This window comes from Osmerus mordax, chromosome 2 (genome assembly GCF_038355195.1).
Source record: "Osmerus mordax isolate fOsmMor3 chromosome 2, fOsmMor3.pri, whole genome shotgun sequence".
Lineage (NCBI taxonomy): Eukaryota > Metazoa > Chordata > Actinopteri > Osmeriformes > Osmeridae > Osmerus > Osmerus mordax.
The window spans coordinates 15,857,411-15,879,102 of NC_090051.1; the positions used below are offsets into that span (position 1 = coordinate 15,857,411).

A 21,692-nucleotide genomic window follows, 5' to 3' on the forward strand; every position below is an offset into this window, starting at 1 on the left:
CATTAACCCTTCATCTGCCTGCCATTGTGCTGCATTTTAGCCTTGACTCCATTGATAAGACCAGCGAAATGGCCCCCCAGACCCTATCGCTAATTGCTTTATATGCATCTGTTGAGGTTTACTGCAGGCAACCATAAGCCCGAGTCATCACCTTGTCTGTGCATGTTATCTCAGCTCTGGGTGCTGTGCCAAGAGGTAATAAATGATCATGTAGGATGTGACATGTAGAGAGGTGGAGGGTTTGCAGCTACAGGTTTGAATGGGCGGTACAAAACTTCTGCAGGGCTCTGCCAAAGCTTAGAGGAACGGTCGATATATTTCACAGGCGTCTCATGCCATTATCAATATGTGCTCAACCTGCATCCAAAAGGCTGATCAAATTGTGTGTGTGATAACCTGTGAATATACACAGAGGGGGATTGTTGATTAGCAGGTTTGAGTGTGGGTTGTGAAAGTAGAAGAGGTGAAGAGAAGACAAAAGGAGTGGGAGAGGAGCGGAGTGAGAAAATAAAGAGGTTTGTAATGAAGGAATAAAATAACGTCGGGAAACATTTTCACTGTGGGAGATGTAGACGGGCAGAAAACACATTGAAAATGTCTGATTTGACATTTGACATTTAAACCGTCCCGATGGTCAAACAAAACATCCCTCGTGGCAGCTGTCATGCCCAGACCTGACCGGGCCTCACCTCTGGATGGACTTTGGAAGAGGATGGACCTCAAGCAGAGGCTGGAACTCAGCTATCTGAACCTCATTAACATTCACGGTAACCACTACCATGAGGTTCACACAGAACGCAATGTTTCTTCTATCTCGACCTTGAAGTGTAACCACGCACACCAATGTCACCCCTAGCCTGCGGTATTTATTTTGGCGGCTTCTTCAAACGCGATGCATAAAAATGGTCAATAGCATACACAACTCCTCCATGTTGTAAGTTCAGAGGACCTCGAAAAAGCAGTCATGGATCAAAAATTAATTCAAGTTTTTCATTGTTAGGGGTAAAAAAGGCCAGGATTTATGACCCCAAAAAAACATAACACTGTGCAAATATTTGTAGAGCATTGTTAAACTATAAACAGTCCACCACTATCCATGAGCTTGTTGCCTTGCACTGGCACATTCAAGTTACATCTCGAGACCCATGTGTTTTTCTTCGGCCAATTCATCGGCATGAATGCAGCCACGTCACAATCAGTAGTTTGGGTCATGTGCCTAGTGCTTCGTGTTTATAGTATATCATCACATCGCTGCTCTTTGATTTATTTTATTGCAAGGCACTTTGGTGACCACTGTCGTTCTTCGATGTGCTTCGTGAATAAACACGATTGATTGACCGATGTTAGGTAAAACGGTACCCCCCCAACATAAACACACACACACAAGCACACAGCTGAGCTCAGGAAACAGTCCTCACCGCCCCGTCATGCGGCAGAAAGGGTGTGCGGGAGCTCGGGATATGAGCAGCCTACGGGACTTAGACAGGCGCGTAAATCCTAAGGTGCAGATTTATAACAGCCCCGCTGCGCGGCCAGTGCCCTCGCCAGCCCGCACTGCACTGCGAGGGGAAATGAAGCCTCCAGGAGCCCATTAAACAACAGAGGAGAACCAGACGAGAGAACGGGAGGAGGAGAAGGATGAGAGGACGGAGAATAAGTTGCTGTCGACTTCAGAGTAGCGTGCTGCTGCTGGGACGAATGATGCTGCTTGCAAGATATTGGTGGAACCGTGTTGGAACAGTGTATAAAGAAGAGAGAGAGGCACAGAGAGAGAGAGAGAGAGAGAGAGAGAGAGAGAGAGGGGGGGGGGGGCAAAGAGGGTTTGATACAGTGTAAGGTTCCGGCCATGTAAAAGAAAGTCAAGTGTCTGTTCAGTGGTGGGGCCAGATGATCTACTGTAGCCTTATGACTTTGCCCCAGTTTGAGGACTAGATGTCAGTGTCATGGGGACATGTATTCTAATCACTGTCCACGCAGTGACAGAATGAGGCTGAATCTCATCCCCTGACATAGGACCTCCATACCGCCAATCAATGTTAGCACACGCAGGGAATCGCGAGCAGGAACTTCTCTTTGTTTCTCTCATTCGAGTTGATAGATGTGTGCCATATACTAGACCTGCTTCCAATGGCGCACTTTTACACCAGCATGTTGATTCAGAGTGTAGATCATCTCAGATCACAGTCTTACGCTGTCCCTGCAATGGTGAGTGATTTGTACGTATGAGCCGACTTTGAAATCATACTGTGAGCAGGGCGCTGTCGGTGCGTGAAGACGACGGACGCAATTAGCTTTGGTGATAGAGCAAGGCTACTATCTGCAGTACCCATTTCTGAGGCCGAGGGAGCGGGCGGTAACGAGGTTGCAGTGTTCTGCCGTTCTGCAAACTGACCTGGGTACAGTGTGTGCCGGGCTTCACGCGGCTGTGTTGTGCGTCTGTGCCCTTCCCTCTCCCCTTAGAGATGGTAATGGGATCTAAGCAGAAGCCTGATTAAAAGGACACTTCCTCCTTGGAGACCAGCCGACATTTTTTTCTTCCCTCTTCCTCGGAGCGTCGGAAACCTTTGCGCGGGAACAGAAGGGCTAGATAGCCGACTCACACAGCGGTGGCTAATTAAATTAAGCCTCCTTTAATAAAAGAGGAAGTGAATTGAACGCTTTAATCCTGACTTTGCCATCAAAGGGAATGGCAGAAAAATAAGGCGGCGGAAGAAAACACACAACCTGCAGATATAAATTTCTGCGTGTTACGTTTCACTCCTCAGCCCCTGAGCTACGGCACACTCGGTCCATGTGAGAAATGAAAGGATTGTTTTAAAACAGTCGTCAAAGCCCAAACTTTTTCTTTTCCAGTTCAGGGACATGTCTTGCAGTTAAGATCTCTCTAATCCCAGCATGCATCTTTTGGAATTTGTCAATGCCCTCACAAGCCCACAGAGCCCAGGAATGCATGAGTCTTGCTGTGAAATACAGACACACTGGTGGATTCTTTCTGTGCCACCCTGTAAGTCCATCCGTAAATCAATAGCCGGTACTGTGTTGAAGAAACAATTTACGTAAAAAAGGAGAAACAGATACAGCTTACATAGGACCCAACAAATCAGGCAACCAATCAAAAATGAACAAAAAAGAAATCAAATTCCAATCTCAACAGGCTAGATGTGTTTTTTTGGTCACAATAGAATTCGGTTAACAACCATTCACATTGAGAAGTGTGAGAGGTGTGTTTAAATGAAAGGAGTGAGGTAATGTGCATGTCTTTGTACTACTAAGCAGTTCTGCAAGATTGCTGCTCTTTGGGTCAAGACAACCACAAGGAGCGGAGGAGGATGTAAATAGAGAGAAGGAGAAACGAGAATGGGGAAACAGGAGGAGAGAGGAAACGAGGAGAAAGAATGAGAGAGGGATACTCTCCTCTCATCCTCATTATGTAAACGAGGTGCATGACTATTCCTCCTGGTCCCTTGAGACTCAATTACCGGTGGCTTCTCGGGCCTAATTGGCTGAAACTAAGAATTAGCCATTTCTTATCCCCACATATTTTCCTCTTTCTATTTTTCTCTCTCTTTCCCCCCCTCCTTTTCTCATGTGAAGTCTGTTTCTCTGTTTTCCATACAGTTACACTATTTCTGTGCCTCCCTTTTTCCTCTCTTTTTATCTGTTTGTCTATCCATCTCCCCTTTCCTTGACTGCTCTCCCTTCCAGTTCTGTTTTATGCCAGTGGAGTTTCTGGCTTCAGTGTTTCATTTGAGCATCTGCTCCAGCTGGCAATGAATAGACAGATTTCTACAAATTGCTAAGTCCAGATACGTGGAATCACTACTGGAGAAGGAACAAACAACACAACAGAAAGCTGCCCAACACTTAAATATGAATTCATGTTTCTCTGAGTTGAAACATAAATACCAAAACACAAGAATGACCACTCGAGATGTAAGTCTGCCTAAATGAGAGGGTGGACAACGTTCTCAGGACGTGGGAGTCAGAGATCAATTTAAAGATGAGAGTGAGAGACCAGGGAGCCAACCAACTGTCTACTGAACCCAATATTCCAATGATACTCCTATCCTCATGTAGGGTAGGAACAAGCGAGGGATGGAAGAGGGAAGAGAAAGGGAGGTTCTTTTGAATGTGACAACACCTGCTTAGGATGTTCTGCATATACAATGCATTTGGACTGATGTTCAGTAGGACAGAAGCGACTACAGAACTTGATTCATGAGCAAAGGAACTCTTTCCTCTGTTCAGCTTCTTTCATTCTGGGACATACTGTACCAGGATGGGTATAGCTCAGTGGTAGCAGCAGATCCGAGCTGCTACCTGTGGCTAGTTTTAGCGGTGAATGAATACATTATTGTTCTTATGCAGGATAGGAAAAATAGACACACACCACCCACACGCACACATACATATCGAAGCTATGAACGATTGAGTCGATGTGTTCCTTGTGGTCGGGGCTACCTGTGGTGACAGGTGGAGTTAGTCTCTATCAAAAACCCACATACATGTCTGCCTCGCCGCTACATTCCTCCGACGGACCCCTTTCAGCCGTTATCTCCTCAGTGCCCATCCAGACATGATTTACCTCGCCCGAGGCGTGGAGATCCCGGCCGCACTTCTAAAGCCCCGGCCATACAGGCCCGTCCCATCTACAGTACAGCCTGTGTAAGCATGGGTACGCGGGGCTGTCTCTGACATAATGAAACGATTAATCCGTCTCATTCTTTCGGGCGGCCGGCAGTAGGGGGGGGGGGGGGGGGGGGGAGTTGGGGGGAAGGACTAGAGAGAGTGAGAGAGCAGGGAGTCCAGTGGAAGGTGCAGAGATTGATGGTGTGCCGATTCAGGTCCTGGCTTGTACGCCGACGGGGCGTGGGCCACATACAATGGAGAGGCCGTTCCCACTTTAATTAACTGACAGTCAAAAGATATGGATTACGACCTGGGGAGCAGACGCAAGCCATGACAGCCTGGCAATAGATGACACCCCCCCCCCGGGCAGGGCTTGGGGGGGGGGGGGGGGGGGGGGGCGTATAGGCTGCTGAAAGAGCGACACGCGCCTCTCCTTGACCGACATGGGCCCAGCAAGGAAGGTGAACACGGTGTCTTCTACATCAGTCGAAGGATTCCGTTTTTTAAATGTCAGGTTGAAAGTTTTGCACCATCTGTATGTTGGCCAGGTCTACAGTCCGGTCGGTGAAGCAGACCATAGCCAAAAGCGACGCTCCATCCCTACGAACAAGTCGTGTCACCCTGAGGTTGCTGTCATTCCTTTCCCCTCCAACCAAATACATTGTTCCGTTAAAGACATTGTAAAACAATCCTTGAAGTTTAAAGGAGTTGATGGTGTTGTGAGGTCGCAAGCTAATGCAGAATTAGAGATTAGCCTTGCTAGCAGGTGCTATGCTAATGTCTGCTCTGCTGTTGTGTTGTATCAGGAACACAACAGCTGGCCCTTTACAGATAACAGCAACATTCAACAGTTTTGCCCAGAAATAATATTCAGCCCATGGTAATGAGAATATATGAGAAGATACTGAAACAAAATGAAACACCACAGGACCAGGGACATGGAGAGGAAAGAGAATGACAGAAAGGCAATGTTGATAAAGGCAAAGAAAGAACAAAAGGGACAGACACAGAATGAAATACATTGTACACATGAAAGAGTTCCTTTACGAATACAAGCTCCATCCTCTTCCGTCCCGACCGAAAACATCCGCCTAAATACATTGTCTGCACAGAAAGTCCTGGACAGGTGCTACTGTTCGCCGTACGGAAGCTCTGTGCACTCTCCCTCGAACCTTCCTCCTTCCCCCTTCCATCCCTCGCTGGTTCCTCTTCCCCAAATAATAACGGTGGATGGTAGGATGTGACAGCTGGTTGCCTCCCTCATCTCCCCCACTGCCACCACCTAACACTTAGCCCATTAGAGAGATTATCAGTACTGTCAGTCACAGATACCTCCTCCGTCCTTGCCTGAGGTGTGATGGTGAGGTGTGTGTGGGGGGTGGTGGTGGGGGTGCTGAGACAGGAAGGAAGGCCGGGAGCCTTCCCTACCTGTGCAGAGCAGTCCGCTCCGACGGGACGGGGAATGCACGCCAAGCGCCGAGCGCTGCTTCTCTTGGCGCCGCTTCTCCCACATATTGAAATTTTAGGTCCCTATATGTTTATTGTATGCACCTTCCTGCCAAAGCAAATTCCTTGTCTGTGCAAACTTTCATGGCAAATAAATCCCTTCATCGGCGCCCGGCCGTTCGCACGAGCACGGGGTGCCGGGCGAACCAGACTGACGGGAAAGCCCGACGTGTTCACGTCTCTCGTTGGCGACACCCACCCCTCGCTCCACCCTTATCATCGCCGCGGTCGCCGTCGTGTCGGCGGCGGCATCGACATCGTCGGCTTCGTCGTCATCCGCGGCGCTATCATCGTCATGGTTACGCTGCTCGGAGGGGCGTCGGCGCCATCTGTTTACGTTTGCATGTTTCCACGTCCTCATGTAAACCGGAGAGGGCCCCGCTGAAGCGAGGGCAGGTGAGCCCTGTGGCTCAAATGAGACGTCTCCAGCCCTTCTGATCTTCTATTCAGAGGGCATCATTAGCGGGCACGTACCCCTATGTTGTTGAGCCTGTTCTCCAGTCTGTTAGATCTGACTAACAAGACACAGGTAACAATAATAGAGATTTTATTTTTCTGTTTTTCTACGGTCTGATCTTTACCCTCATCTAATGGTGCAGCCTCGGAGGAAAGTAAGAGAGGCTTTTGAAGGTGAGTCATCCCTGGATGAACAATGCTCGAGTCCTAATAGGCTTCCAGTCTACACAACACAGGAGAGAAGTTAATTCCCCTCTTAATTAACTAAAATTGGAGGGGGAAAAAGCAGGGAATGTTTTTTTTAATTTTTTTTATTATCGAAATGTTTTACTTGGTTGAGAACAAACATTGTGAGCAGTGTGCTTGTGGGTGACCTGGAGGTTTGGGCTCGCGCTTGCGTTTATGTGCCACGGTGTGCTTGTTTGTGTGTGCGTCGGTGCTGCGTGCCTTATGTGGCCGCTGTGTATCGTCGAGGATGTCTGTAATGAGCGGCTTCCCGTTGTTCGCTCCTCAACGCCGTGTGTTGTGATTCAAATGAGCCCCTCCCTACCCCAAACACCACTCTTTAATTGTCCTCTTTGATCTCAGGCTAATTCCGCTAATTAGCAGAAGCCAGCATTCAAAGTCGAACGTTTTGCTTTGCCCCGGAGTGTAAGAGAAGCAGGGGGCACCGTATCCCCGCCCCCCCTCCTCCTCGCCCTTCTGCTGCACCCGAACTGCCCCCCTGCCAGAGTTTCATTGGAAGACGCAAACATACAGTTGCTTATCCCCGGCAGGCTAGCTGGTTCACATACAGTAAAGGTTCGACGCAGATGAGCCCACAATAACAGACACACAGCTTCCCTGTTCACGTAAACATTGTTTAGACAGACGTGGAGCGAACAATAGTAACGCATGAACGGTCACAGATGTTGTGAAATCTCCGTGCGTGCACATACACACACGCATGCGTCCGCCCACGCACATTGTGTGCCGACTAACAAGTTTAGCAGAAACATGGACCAACATTCATCAACAGGATCAAGAAGATATACCATATGCCCTTGTTTCGCTCAGTGGCTCCGTTCTGCATACGAATCATCAGAGACAAACATGTTAAATTGATTATGTACAAACACACAGTGGTCATACGCATAAGCACTGGTTGATAGATTACACCACACTGTACACATTCACAAAAAGACTCAGATGTATTATTCACGGCACATTCTCACACATACGCCCACGCAAGCATACACACTTGCACACACCAAGATGGTCCTATTATTAGCGTGGCCTAGTCGCTCACATCTTCAACCGCCTTCTGGGCTGACAGTCCCCAAGACACACACAGAAGAAGGGGCCTGCTGGCATCCCCAATTTGTTTTTCTCTAAATTGCATTTCTCTCTCCGTCTCTCTCTCCCTCTCTCTCTCTCTCTCTCTCTCTCTCTCTCTCTCTCTCTCTCTCTCTCTCACTCTCTCTCACTCTCTCTCTCTCCCTCTCTCTCTCTCTCTCTCTCTCTCTCTCTCTCTCTCTCTCTCTCTCACTCTCTCTCACTCTCTCTCTCTCTCTCTCTCTCTCTCTCTCTCTCTCTCTCTCTCTCTCTCTCTCTCTCCCTCTCCCTCTCCCTCTCCCTCTCTCTCTCTCTCTCTCCCTCTCCATGTCTCTCTCTCTTTCTCTCTCGCTCTCTCTCAAAGAGAACGCCTGTGCCTCATTGGCCTGTGCCAATTTTAGCCGATGTGTTTGGCCAAACAGTCGCGTCGGCCTGATCCATATGCATGAGGGGAAACGGCTCTACACACAATCAATGCCCGTGTCACTGTATCACTCTCCGCTTGTCCTAAAAACAGACTGCTCAAGTCTTCCGGCAGCACCCTGCATGGCCGTCGAGATGCTAATAAAACGTGCACGATGCCCCTCTGAGGATGCAGGGAGTTGATCCACTATGTCATCCTCCGCACACGGAAGGTGAAAGAGATGAAGGACTAATCTTTGGACTCATCTGTGGCTACAGCATGACGTACGCTGTTCAGAATGAGCCATTTCTCTCCAGTTCAGGACAAAATCACACAAACAGCAGATGAATTTAGGAGTCACACACTGAGGGCCAAACCAAATATTGAAAGAAGCCTGGGTTTCCAAAGACCAAAATGTGGAAATGGGAGGGGAACTCTCTTTAAGGCCTTGTATGAGTGTGTGTAATCAATACTAATGACTGAAATAAGGAGCTGCAGAGAGGCTCCCTGGGCCACCCCCTAGCCCTGACTACACAGCTCCATTCACTTCTCATTCCCATCAAACTGAATAGTGATTAGCTTTAGGCCTCTGCCATAGGAACAGGAGCAATTAATAGTGTTGTCTGACAAGCAAAATGAGAGTCTCAGCTCTAATTCTCTGTCAACACATCGATTTCGCAATACTTTGTGGACTATTTCCTTCTTCCGATTGGATGAAATCAATTAGGCCTCAAAAGATAGACTGCGCTAAACTCTAAACCACGTACACTCTAGAAGTGTATGTGGGTTTTGCTGTGCCTTCACTAAAAAAGATGGGATGGACTTAATTTGCAACGGAAAACTCGCTTAATCTGGCCTCGGAAGAGAGGGAACGGAAAAAGAAAAAAGTGAAAAGAGCAGTGTTTGAGCGGCGATTCTTTTTTCTCTTCGACAAGAGTGGAGTATAATAGCCATGTGTGTGTAAGAGTGAATTGTGTGAGTTGGTGTGTATGTGTGTGTGCGTGTACAGGGCAGTGAAAAGGCAGCCGACTGACACAGCACAGCCAGGAGATCCCATGCCAATCGGAGCATGGCCTTTTAGCCGCTCACTCCGTCAGAGATGCCAGTTTGACGGACGATGCAAGCCCCGGTGACATTTCTCCGGGGCTGGGTGCGGGGAGAGGGTGTGTGCGGGCGGGTGGGGGTGGGTGGGGGGACAGCGAGCAGAGAGTAGATGGAGAAACTGAAGAGGGGAAGGAAGGGAAAGAGGGGAGGGAAGAAACTGAAGAAAGGGAGGGAGGGGAAGGAGGAGAGGGGCCACGGGTGCCGAAGAAACGCCGCTGCCAATTTGCAACTGCCCACCGTGGGCTGCGGTCAGTCTCGTCGCGTCTGCGTCGATCCGCCTCTCTTACCTGACCCTCTCCGACACACAAACAACAGGTCTCTTGCTTATTCATCTGGGCTCACAATGCTCATTAGCATCTCAGCCATTAGCGCTGGCTTGCTCGAGCCTTACCCCTCCACATTCCTGTCAGTCAGGAGGCAGACAGGCTGCCTGTCAGTGAAGGAAGGCCGCTCACATCCTCGGCAAAACAAACATTCTCTCTCCAGCTCAGTTCTACTTTTAAAGTGCCTCTTTATTTGTATTTTTGTTTTTCTGTTTGTCTCTCAGCCCCACGGACACTTGGATATTTGCTGCTTCTGGCACAAATGTTATATTCTAGAAGGTCTATGAAGCCAGATTCAAAAGGTTAAGTGAGTTGCAAACACATTCATGTCACGATGAACCAAGCCTTTTTAGGAGTTGGAATCGGAAAGGTTTGAAGGCAGGTTCATTATATGGAGATTGTCTAACTTTTGTTGAGTCTCTGTGTCCTCTGCGTCCTTTGTATATTTACACACACTCCCTCGCTCAAAAATGCACACACTGTCACTCATAGGACAAATCTCGCTTGCAGTAGCTGCTACGATAGTCAGTGTACAGTAACAAGGCAGGACTCGATGAGCCAACAGAGAAGTGCATGGCATCCCTGCCGATAACCTCTCCTGGTCACGACAGAACGCACACCTCTCTCTGTCTCTGTGACTGTCTTTTTCTCTGTCTGACTGTTTGTCTGTCCATCTCTCTCTCTCTCTTTATGTCTGTCTGTCTCTCTTTCTTGCCATCACTGGCATGAGACAGATCTCATGTGAACATGATGTTCATGAACTCTCTGATGTTCAGAGAGAAGCGCATCAGAGACAATGCAGCCACCTCCATATTGTTCTCGACAGGAACAAAGAGTCTGGCCTGTGTTGTAATATATAAGCTAAACGCGATGACAGCAACATGTACCAGACAAACTGTGTAGCTAGGCTATGATCTGAGCGGTGGTGCTGCGAGTCTGGATCACCAGTGATGGGGGAGGAGGATGGGGGTGGGGGTGGGGGGGGGGGGGGGGGGGGGGCGGGGGTTCGAGGTAGGGAATTTTGGGATGCTCATGTGGGGTCACATCCAGCCCGGGGTGGAAGTGGGTTCTGCATCCCCCCTCCCCTTTCTGTGCAGGATAATGCAGCTTCTCACTGACGGCAAGCTGGAGTCTGGGTCTAACGAGCACTTTGTCAGGTTTGTTGTTCTAATTAAGTCAATTAGGGAAATGCAGGGGCAGATGGCAGGACTGGATAGGGAAATGAGGGTTCATCCTATCGCCTTCCCTCTCAGTTAACCCTGGAGCCAGGCAGGCAGCCTAGCAGCCACAGATGTGTGTGTGTGCACGTGTGTGTGTGTGTGTACGATGCGTGTACGTGTGTGCTGTGAGTCAGAACACACCTGAGCCCCACAGGGCTGGGGTGGAGAGGTAACGGTTCACGAGAGGTCATGTCTGGGGCTATTAGCACAGCTGATACTACAGTACTCAGCATTCTTATGGCGCCCTGGTAAACGCAATCATGTGCTAACGTAAAAGCACATATCATCGCGGCCACTGTGACATGAACATCCAATGCACAGGGCACACGCAGACATATGCACCCACACACGCCCACACGCATGCACACATAGACTGAGACACACATACACACCCATCGTGTGTGTTAGAGGCCAGAGTGTGCTTGCTTCTGCAGAAAGTGGGCACTAGTGCGGAAGCCTCTGATTGGCTCCTAAACCCTCCGGTTTCATCATAAACAGTTTTGGGGCGGACTGTGCACCTCATGACAGATGGCTACAAACAACCATCAGGGCAATCAATATTACAAAGGAGGACTTTATGCTGAACCAGGGGATTCTGCTGAGCTTGGAGCCAAGCTTGAAGGAAAGCAGACATATTTGTTCCAGTTTATAGAAGTTGCAATATGGACTTGGTGAAGGTGTGGGAGGTGGGAGATTAGAGAGCATAGGCCCTCACTTTTCAAAGTCCTGGGAAGGAAGTGTACTTCTATCAACCCTGCCCATATATTTACCTCAAACCTTCACTTCCACCAGGCATGAATGCTCAAAGCAGTGACAGAGTGCATTGCTAACACTTCCATCTCCATCTCCAACACATGCAGTCCATGTCTTAAAGAATGTACCTGGAACCCATTGGGATGTCAAGCACATACACACTTGTTTCTTCTTCCACAACAGAGATGGACATGCTCAATTCTCAATTTTCAATCTATCGAGCCGGGGCGTGTGTCGTTCTGGAAGGGGAGACTGGAGGTGGAGAGGTGGACAGAGGCCGAGACGAGGAGGCTGTCTGCTCCTGGCAGCCCCCCAGGGCCTGCTCTGTGAACCCCCATTAAGATGATGGAACCTGGCAGCTGCACAGAACTCACTTAGAGTCCGGCTCAGTCCTCCTTGTGCTCCCCTAATTAAAACAAGGCCTTACTCCTAATTGAAAGATAATTAGCCGGGGCGCCTCCTCCAACAAGGGGCGCAAGGGTAAGGTGATTTGTGTTTTGGGTGGTGGAGGGAGAGGGGGTGGGGGTTGCAAAGGGGAGTATTTGCTAATGTCAGCCCAAAACATGAAAGGCCAATATGGAACAGTGCATACATTTTTTTTTCAATGTAAACAGTACACAATATACAGAGGAGATGCAGGGACTGGGAGGGGCTAGTTATTTAGGGGCCAAGCCTATACCATTGGTCTGCTACAATCTATAGTTTTTTTATCTAAACAACCAGGCGTTCAGCCATTGCATGCCAAGCGTCAGCTAACCCTTGTGACCAGAGTGTGTTTTCCCAATAAACAGTACTGACAGTTTGACATTTCCCAGGGAAGAAAGTCTGATCTGCGGATGTTTTATTCATCCTATTGACTTCACACGGGCTGAGACAGAGGCAAAGCCCAAAATGAGCTGAGCTGAGACGAAGGAGCTGAGAGACAATGCTGGAGACTGTGTGTGTGTGTGTTTTCCGTCTGTGTTTGTGTGTTTCGCGTGTTTTGTTTACCCTCAGACGTTTTGACTCTGCAACTGAGACAGGTTTGTTCCACACCCACACACAAATGCACACACATACACACACACACACACACACCTGCTAAAGATAGACACATTTACTAGCTAGCCAGTCTGATGAGTAGGTAGCGGTTATGAGAGAAGCTCTGCCCTGTTGTGTTGTGAGACAGATTCAAGCGGTGGGACGGATGGTTGAGAACCTTGCTCACCAGGCGCCAAGCGGACCCCTCACACCAACTTCCTCCATCATGTGAGGGTGGGGGGCTCCTGCGTGCGGGCACTTCCAGAACAAAAGCCTGATATCAGGGAAACACTGCCCCCCTTGTCTTCCTGTTCTGGCTCCCAGACAACTGGTGTTCATTTACCAGGAGGGCTGTAAATACAGAACGGTCATGGGTCTGTCTGATATTCTCTGTCTACGAATAAGGAATAGATACCGTTGAGGAGAAATCCAACTGTCAATAAAAGTGCTGTGTGCATATTGATGTGTAGAGTAGCTACAACATAAATTCATGTAAGCGGTTATGTGGAAGACTCGCTGTAATTATAAAAGTGCTCTGGTTGGAGAAAATGCTTGCTCAAGCCGGTCTAGGGTATTGCATGCCATGCAGGAGCATCATAGTGTATGCTGTTAAACATTATTTTCCTGCCCTGCCCTGCCACCCCTCCATCTCTTGCATTCACACCCTGGCACCATCTAGGAAATTTCAGCCATGTCCTTGCTCTGCCCTTAGGTGAACCCAGGCATGTCGGACCCCAATCCATCAATCATCCAAGAGGGGGGTTGGGGTGGGAGGGAGGGAGGGAGGGAGGGAGGGAGGGAGGGAGGGAGGGAGGGAGGGAGGGAGGGAGGGAGGGAGGGAGGGAGGGAGGGAGGGAGGGAGGGAGGGAGGGAGGGAGGGAGGGAGGGAGGGAGGGAGGGAGGGAGGGAGGGAGGGAGGGAGGGAGGGAGGGAGGGAGGGAGGGAGGGTGTCTGAAGCTGGCTGCACAGAGGTTTCCTATATATAACATCAGTTCTACTCACTGGAAAACAGAGGTAAAAAGGAGAGGAGAGTAGCGGAGAGGAGAGGGAAGGGGAGTAGAGGGGAGAGGAGTAAAGAGTAGAAGGGGAGAGGGGGAAAGGAGGAGAGGAGGAGTGAAGTGGAGAGGAGAGGAGAAGGGAGGGGAGTAAAGAGTAGAAGGGGAGAGGAGGAGACGAGGAGAGGAGGAGTGGAGTCTCGAAGAGAGGAGCAGCAGGCAAGGTTGTCAGTAGATGGGCGTCCTGTCCTGTGGCTAGCCAGGATGAAGTGTCCCTGTCACGATCCCAACCCTCACCAGCACCACCCTCCCATCATCCTCCCACCCCCCAGGGTCCAGGCTGATTAATTGGCTGTCCAGCTCCTGTGATGGTGGCCATTTTAACCAAGGCTCCTGGGAACTTCACCCATGTCTCTCTCGCTCTCTCATGCCCTCACCTAAACACCCCCATCGCCTCCCATGTGTTCCTCCCTGCCCGAGTGCCTGCCTCTGAGTGTCGGCAGCTAAAATTAGCAGCTTCCCACCCCCCTATGCTTCCTCCTCTCGTTCACTTTCGGCAGTACAAACACTTTACAGCATCCCCTTCACCTTGCCAACGGGGGGATAATGCCTCGTTGCAGGAGCGGAGCTTCAGCACAAAGGAGGGGCACGCATGAACAGCTTGAAACTCAGCATGGTATTCCCAACTGTTTACATGTGTACCAAAGTGAGTGTGTGTATGTGTGTGTGTGTGTGTGTGTGTGGGGGGGTGGGGGTGGGGGGGTGGGTGTCCATGGCCATGGAGAGCACCTGTAACGGACATAGATGAAGCATCCTTATCGGGGGTAAACAGCAGGAGATGCACCAGAGTTGACATTGGGCCTGTGGAGCCTCTCTGTCACCCCCTCTCCACTCTCTACCTATCTACCCTCTTTCTCTTTCCCTCCCTCTGTCTTTTTCAATGGAACAATGGATCTGATATCAGTTTAACCACCCATCAGGAATGCAATTAAAATGGTTTCCAGTATCAAGGGTTCAAGCATTCTTTGAAAGTAATTACCAAACAATCATGCAATTGCCGGATAACAGGGAGGATATTGCACATGTCACATACTGTTCGGTACACTCAACCACCTAATAACCACCATATTACCACTGTACTGTTTAGCCCTCAACCCTGGTGAGACACTAAGACATCAACCTGTTCTCCAATGTGTCATACCGCTGCTTATCAGGCAGTGTTTTCCCTGAACAAAGCCTCTCTCCGTCTCTGCACCAGCATCACCACCAGCCCCCAGCCAGCCAGCCAGCCAGCCAAGGTCAATTGCCTTTCCCCCTCTCATTCTGTGCTTTATGTACCTTCACACCCAGGGAAAGAGGCTGCGCTATTTCTGCTCTGCTGCAAGGTGACTGCTTACACAGGCTGGCCGGGGCCACAGGCATCGTATAGGATGCAGAGCTGCACAGCCTTGGCACCGTGACACAGGGAGCACAGCAAGCGCCGCACAGGCCATGAGACACGGCTGCGTGACAAAGGAGCTAGTTGCAATGCAATGCACACATTCACAGTATTCTCTCTCTGTCTTTCCTCTGCCTGTCCCTCTCCCTCTCTCTTGCTCTCTCTCTCTCTTTCTCTCTCTCTACTCCCTCACTCCCAGATGCCTCCTTACAGCTGCCGTGACTGACTGCAAACTCATTTATTACAGGTCACAAACACAAGTGGCTCATTTAAAAGGACGTTACGCCCCAACCCCCCTGAAGCAGAATGAATAATCTACCTGCAGAAATAGCGACAAACACACTGGTCCATTGGCACCGAGGGAGGACACCCCGAGTCAAACCTTCCCTTTGTTTGACTTGGCGCATTAGAAGATGCTTTATCTGAACTGGCCGCAGAAGAAATCACCAAGGCATGTTTTTTTTTTTATGTATTCATGCGCACACAAATCGGTGAATCAAGATTAAGCTTTGAGCATGCGTTCCAGCTGTCCTGCAGCAGTCAATATCACTCACAGCCATGCTGTAATGACATTGTAAATGCAGATTAGCTCTGAATATTTTAAAGAGGATTACTAAAAGCGGAAAGAAAAAGGGGAAAAAAAACACAGAAATTAGCCCTTCAGCACAGCCTTACATGAATAGACCTTTAGAAGGTGGAGCTGAGCGTTCTCAGACAAGTTTGCCAACCTATTATTACTCTTTTATTTGTTCATCCCATTCACTGTAGGAGGGGGGGGAAACTGGAATAAAACAAATCACCGAATTGTCAGCTACTTCAGAGAGAATAACAAGACACAGGCCAGAAATTATAAAAGGCGCAATTATCTTACTTTAATTCTTAACAGTGGTGGTAATGAGCGAGTCTTAGGGAAGATTACCCATATTTCCATTGTCATTCTAATTCTCCCCTGCTTTTGTGGAGCTCACAAAAGCGGAGGGGATGAAAGCGGGGGAAGAAGACAAGTGCAGCCGTCTGAGGAGGAAGAAAGACTCTGGAACACCCGAGCCATGCTGTCAATCACCATCGAGGCACCCCATCCACCCCTCCATCCTGCTCCGCCTCTCCTCTCCCACCCCGCCAAACTCCGTGTCGTTTTGAACCCTCAAAACACTTGTCAAAAGACCCTCTGCGGAGCCGAACAGCGGCTTGACAGTCTCCGGGTCTGTCTGAATGAGGACCGGGAGCGGCTCCCATTGTGAGAACGGCAGAGGAGGAAGTGGCACTCGACAGACGCATGCGGACGTAGACATCTGTATTGTTCGTGCGTGTTCGAGTAAGCCTCCGAGGTGCGGGTCGCAGACACGGCGTGTACGACATGGTGTTCGTACGAGGGGAAGACGATGAGGTTTCGTGCAGCGCTGAACTGAGCTGGGAGGCGTGCCGGAGAAAAGGACAGAGGCTGGGTTGTGTGCGGCAGACAGGCTGGCAGACAGAGGCCTGTACTGTACATGATGTGACACCACTTAGCTGTGGCTCTCCCTGTCTGTGTAAACCTGCCTTCTCCATGATGGAATACACGAAGAGGACATGGAGGAAGCCACAGGGTGTTTCAGTAGCTGGGTGCTCTCTGTGGGTGGGCCTTCCTCTTAGTGCATTAGACATCCTAATTAAAACAAGGATAATTGATCTCACCGCTTAAACCCAATGCTCTATCCATCAAGGCAAACATTGGCTGATGTCATTTCCATTCTTCTTTTTCCCACAATTTTTTTTTTCCTCCCCAGACATTCCGTCCTGTGAAACAGGTTCATTTGACTTCCCTCACAACACAAATATAAAGTTCTTCTCTTGAGATACAATTAAAAACATAGACACACACACACACACACACAGCCTCTTCGAAAAGCCCAGATCTAAGACAAACTGCAGGTTTTTAATTACAACTCATAGTCAGGGACAAGGAACGACAATGAGGCAAGACACGGTAAGAAGAATCCATTCTCTGACTCAGATGCTGATTATGGACCATGATGGATGATAACACATGATAGACAGAAAGAAGAACACACAAAGAAAACCACCTCTCTGCCTCTGTAGGTATTGTCTAGCTCCCAGTAGGCTATATTCCATGAAGTAGATGCAGTATACTTTGTATATACATTGCTGGCATTCTATTTACCATGTGATTAATTGTATCTAAATAAGGGGGACCACACACTGTACTAAACCACATATTAAATTTGAATTCAATTAAGACATTCTCAGAGTGGACATATTGATGGATAGCATTGCCGCCCCCACTGCATATGTGCCTGCCTCTGTGCCTATAGCGGGTCATGTGACATGAGAGAATGGAGATCTAAAGGTCAAATGAACGAAGGCTGATCAAACCTGCTGGACACTACGGCTAGATGGATGTTCTGCAGATGAAACCCAGCTGTGCATGCGAGGGGGTGGGTCTGCTATAAACACTGGTGGGGACAAACATCCTTATCAGCCTACATACAGTATGTATGACATTGGTAGGGACACATACATATGCTAACACTACCCCTGCCCTGCAGTTAATTATAGTGTGTATGTGCGCATGTGTGTGAGTGTGCATGTGTGTGTGTGTGCGTGTGTGTGTGTGTGTGTGTGTGTGTGTGTGTGTGAGTGTGCATGTGTGTGTGTGTGTGTGTGTGTGTGTGTGTGTGTGTGTGTGTGTGTGTGTGTGTGTGCGTGTGTGTGTGTGGGTGTGTGTGTGTGTGCGTGTGTGGGTGTGTGTGTCAATGCATGCATATGCAATGGTGTGAGATCAGAGGTAGCAGGTTCCAACCGAAGTCTCAGCGGTGGAGTGAGGCCCTTCCGGAAGGAACAAAAAGGACCCAATGGCTCTCCAGCCTTCGCTGGCCTTTGCCTGCCAATGGAGGACATCGCCCCGGGAATCAAAGCATGCTATTCTTCAAGCAGAGTGCCAGAGATGAAGAGGTCAAGTCGGCTTTCAGGAAACAGAGGATATATGAATAACAGGCCTTTGTGCTGCGGGACTGTGTTGTTGTAAAGTATATTGTACAATGAAAGTGATAGAATTATTTGTAGCATTGATATAAAAATTTGAATACGCAAAATATTTTCACATGAATGTGAATTGAAAACAATATTTTCTCCAGCAAAACAAAGAACAATTGTGATGTTGTCAACTTTGCTTACAGGAATAAACTTTAAAATAATCAGCCCACCCTTACTGACAAAATCAACATGTTGACTGAGTGGAAATAGGTGGTAGTAAATTGGAGCAAATGCAGACATTCAGTAATTGCGAGATTCATTAATAATAACTAGAAGAAAAAAAAAGACTGCAAAGCGCGAGGGTTAGTGATCTTTGAAAGGTCTGGTGGCTTGTGTCAAAGGTGCGCTGTGGGACAGCCGAAGGCAGGCAATGGCAAATATGAACTGTTGAGGTAAGCTTCTCGCTTTACAAAACCTTATACCTGACATCCCAACCAGAGGATTTTTAAATTAAACACACACACACATACACATGCATAAAGAATTACACAAATCCCCTGCGTAAACGATAAGCGCACGCGCACTCACAACATGCAACTTCTACCACGGCATAAACAGAACGTGTTGTCGTGCAGGATTATACTGATAGGTTACGTTCAAGTGTTGACATGCTCAGTTTTAATTCCCCAGAGAATGTGTCTTATCTCTGGGTGACGACATTTCTCATCCGCGGTTTCCGTCTTCTCGCTGAGTAAAATCCATGCTAAACCGATGAACACATTGATATTTGAATTATCTGTTCTTCCACCCGCTTCTATTGCCTGTGTCACAACTGGTGAAAGATATTACCATTGTATTAAATCAAGCATTTTAAAATACAGTTGGTTTCTTGAACTCAAGTATTATAGGCTATTATACAAAGAATAATCAGTTTACTCAGAGTAAACCTAATTATTGTTGATTGCTCCTTATTCATGCAGATAACCCAATTTAGAAATGCGTGCGTAACTCCAATTGCTGGGAGAGTAACAATTATATATAAAGCTACACTTTTCCTGTACCTTTTTAAGAGAGAAATATGTGTTGCCTTCGAATACACACAAAAAAAGTCATGCATTTTCACGCGCTTTATTGAACAACCAAAAGGCTAATAGACTACAGTTTGTAGTTGACAAGGCGCTGGCGCAAGGAGGTTCGCGAAATAACATAATCTGACATAAATTCAGTTGCCTGTTCATACAAATACTTTGTACAAGCGTATGTGTCATACCTATGCTACCATATCTGTTTGTTCAGGGTTTCTTTTATACGCTGTTCGGTACTTTTGATGCTGATGTCAATCCCACTACGACACATGTCAACTTTTTGGGGCAACCCTCCCCTCTCTCTCTCTCTCTCTCTCTCTCTCTCTCTCTCTCTCTCTCTCTCTCTCTCTCTCTCTCTCTCTCTCTCTCTCTCTCTCTCTCTCTCTCTCTCTCTCTCTCTCTCTCTCTCCCTCTCCCTCTTCCAGTAATCGTGCGTTTCAATCCAGCACACTATGTATTCTCAACAACGTGTCACTGATCTGTAACAGTTCATCTGCTTGATCTGACTTAATTGTCGGCTTACAGTAATCAAACTATGAATCTACAATAATGACAAAATAATATTTTGGTTACACTAATGGTAGTAGGCTAGTATGCTAGTTATTGATCAGTGATTGGTAATGACGATGGTCATTAAGCCTGCCATTCAGAAAATCTTTGATCATCTTGAGTTTATTTGATAATTTTTTACTTTGGCCTTTCAGTTAAAGTGTCAAAGGTGCCTGAGAGAGCCAAAGTCAACAAAACGTTTCCAAACTGCCGGAATATGACTGAAGCCAAACAAACAAGCATAAAGCTCGACTGATTTTATGCCAACCCGCACCCCGAAGGAACTGAGTGAGAATAGCCTAATAAAGTATGAATTAACGAGGTTGACTGCCCTGACTGGTGTTTACTGTGTTCAAGGGACACGAGTGACGAAGATTCAATGCTCTGTATTCTCTCAAAATTCAACAAAGCCTCTCTCTGTGAGCAATAGCACGTTCTCGTCGGATATTCCTTTTTTACAACAGAAAATTCATTTGAAAATAAACGAATGTACTTTCATAATAAAACATTGTGGTTGATATCTAAATGAACCTTTATTTTCAGAGATAATGGTTATTGGACAACAGATAGCCTACCAATCTGCATCTTTCAGTGGCGCGTAAAGGCTACTTATTCGCTGCGCAGCATTCCTCCATTGAAGATCATGAATTGCCGAAATAAAGAAAACAAAATCCTTCAAAATAACCGTGTAGGTCAAAATAGAAGGTCTAACTGGTCAAACTAACACAAATAAATGAATCCTGAACGTCGATTTCAGCAAAGAGCGACACTTTGTTACAGTGGGTGCGCACAGTTGTGACAACTGTACAAACACCTTGCGCACCAAGCACACCGTCAACCGCCACTCACCTGACTGTGAAGAGCTCCCCCGAAACAACGCCGAAGTCAGGAGAAAGCCGAAGCAACACAGGGCAGATGCTTGCTTCATTTTGAGGATGTCTGTAACTCCTTTGATTCACATGTCCAGAAGCAAATCCCTATCTGCTTGGAAAAGATAAAACATAAAGCAGTCTACTTCAAGACTTTTGATTCTCATATGTTGTAAGTAGTCCAGCCGTCTTCGTCCAGTTATTGACCTCCAAATTATAATCAAATATGTTTACACAAACAGATGCGTAGTACTCTCCACTGTGTTCTGTAAACGGGTTGTCAAAATAATAAGGCAATGTTCATGCCATTACTCTCGGAGTTGACTACGGTATGCAGCGGAGGCTCACGTACCGGAGACACACCCCCCTGTAAGTTGTTCTCCTCCTACAGTTTACATGATTGGTCAACTGTCCTGCTGATTATCATAAACCCTCCTTTTATACAAAGTAATTCAAATGTGTTACACCTGTCACACAGTAGCCCACAGATAAAAGGTTGTATTCGCTATTTATACAGTTAAAGTTAAAGATTACAATGACCTCGAAAACATGTGCAGAGTATATACCTAGGGTAGGACGTGCCCTAACATCAGAAGGAATGCACTCACTTATAAGAAACATGGTTTTACCATGCAATTTATATCTTTTACCTCATTTTCCAATCATCGTTGAGCCCACTGTAAGACTTTGAAAGTGGAAAGTTAGCAATTTTTCACAAGAGTCAGAGGGTCTGTTTTTTTTCTGCTCGGTTGCAGAATGAATTATGCACTGAGCTGTTTGGCGCTTCCTCCCAGCGCCTGTAATACTGACCTCTCACCACATGGGGGACTTGCTTTCTCACATTAAGGGTCAACCACGCAGCAGCTGCACGCAGCAGCAGCAGGGGGGATGGAGGTGACTCAAGCTTCCACCCACTACTTTACTGACTCTCTAAATGACATTGGTACCTTATCATTGATACACTTTATTAAAAAAAGTTCAATGTGACAAGCTTTTAATATCTATGACAACACCAAATGATTAAGAAATATTAAAATAAGATTTGACGTTTATTG

The 21,692-nt window shown here is 47.7% G+C and overlaps 1 protein-coding gene across 1 annotated transcript in view; it reads right to left on the reverse strand.

The window, feature by feature from the left end:
- LOC136967187 (receptor tyrosine-protein kinase erbB-4-like) overlaps nucleotides 1-20,866 on the reverse strand; it is a 162,822-nt gene extending 141,956 nt beyond the window's left edge. The window contains 1 exon segment of the mRNA XM_067261102.1: nucleotides 20,618-20,866. Coding sequence (XP_067117203.1) covers nucleotides 20,618-20,696 — 79 coding nt within the window. The 5' untranslated portion in view covers nucleotides 20,697-20,866.
- Nucleotides 20,867-21,692: the final 826 nt, after the last annotated feature.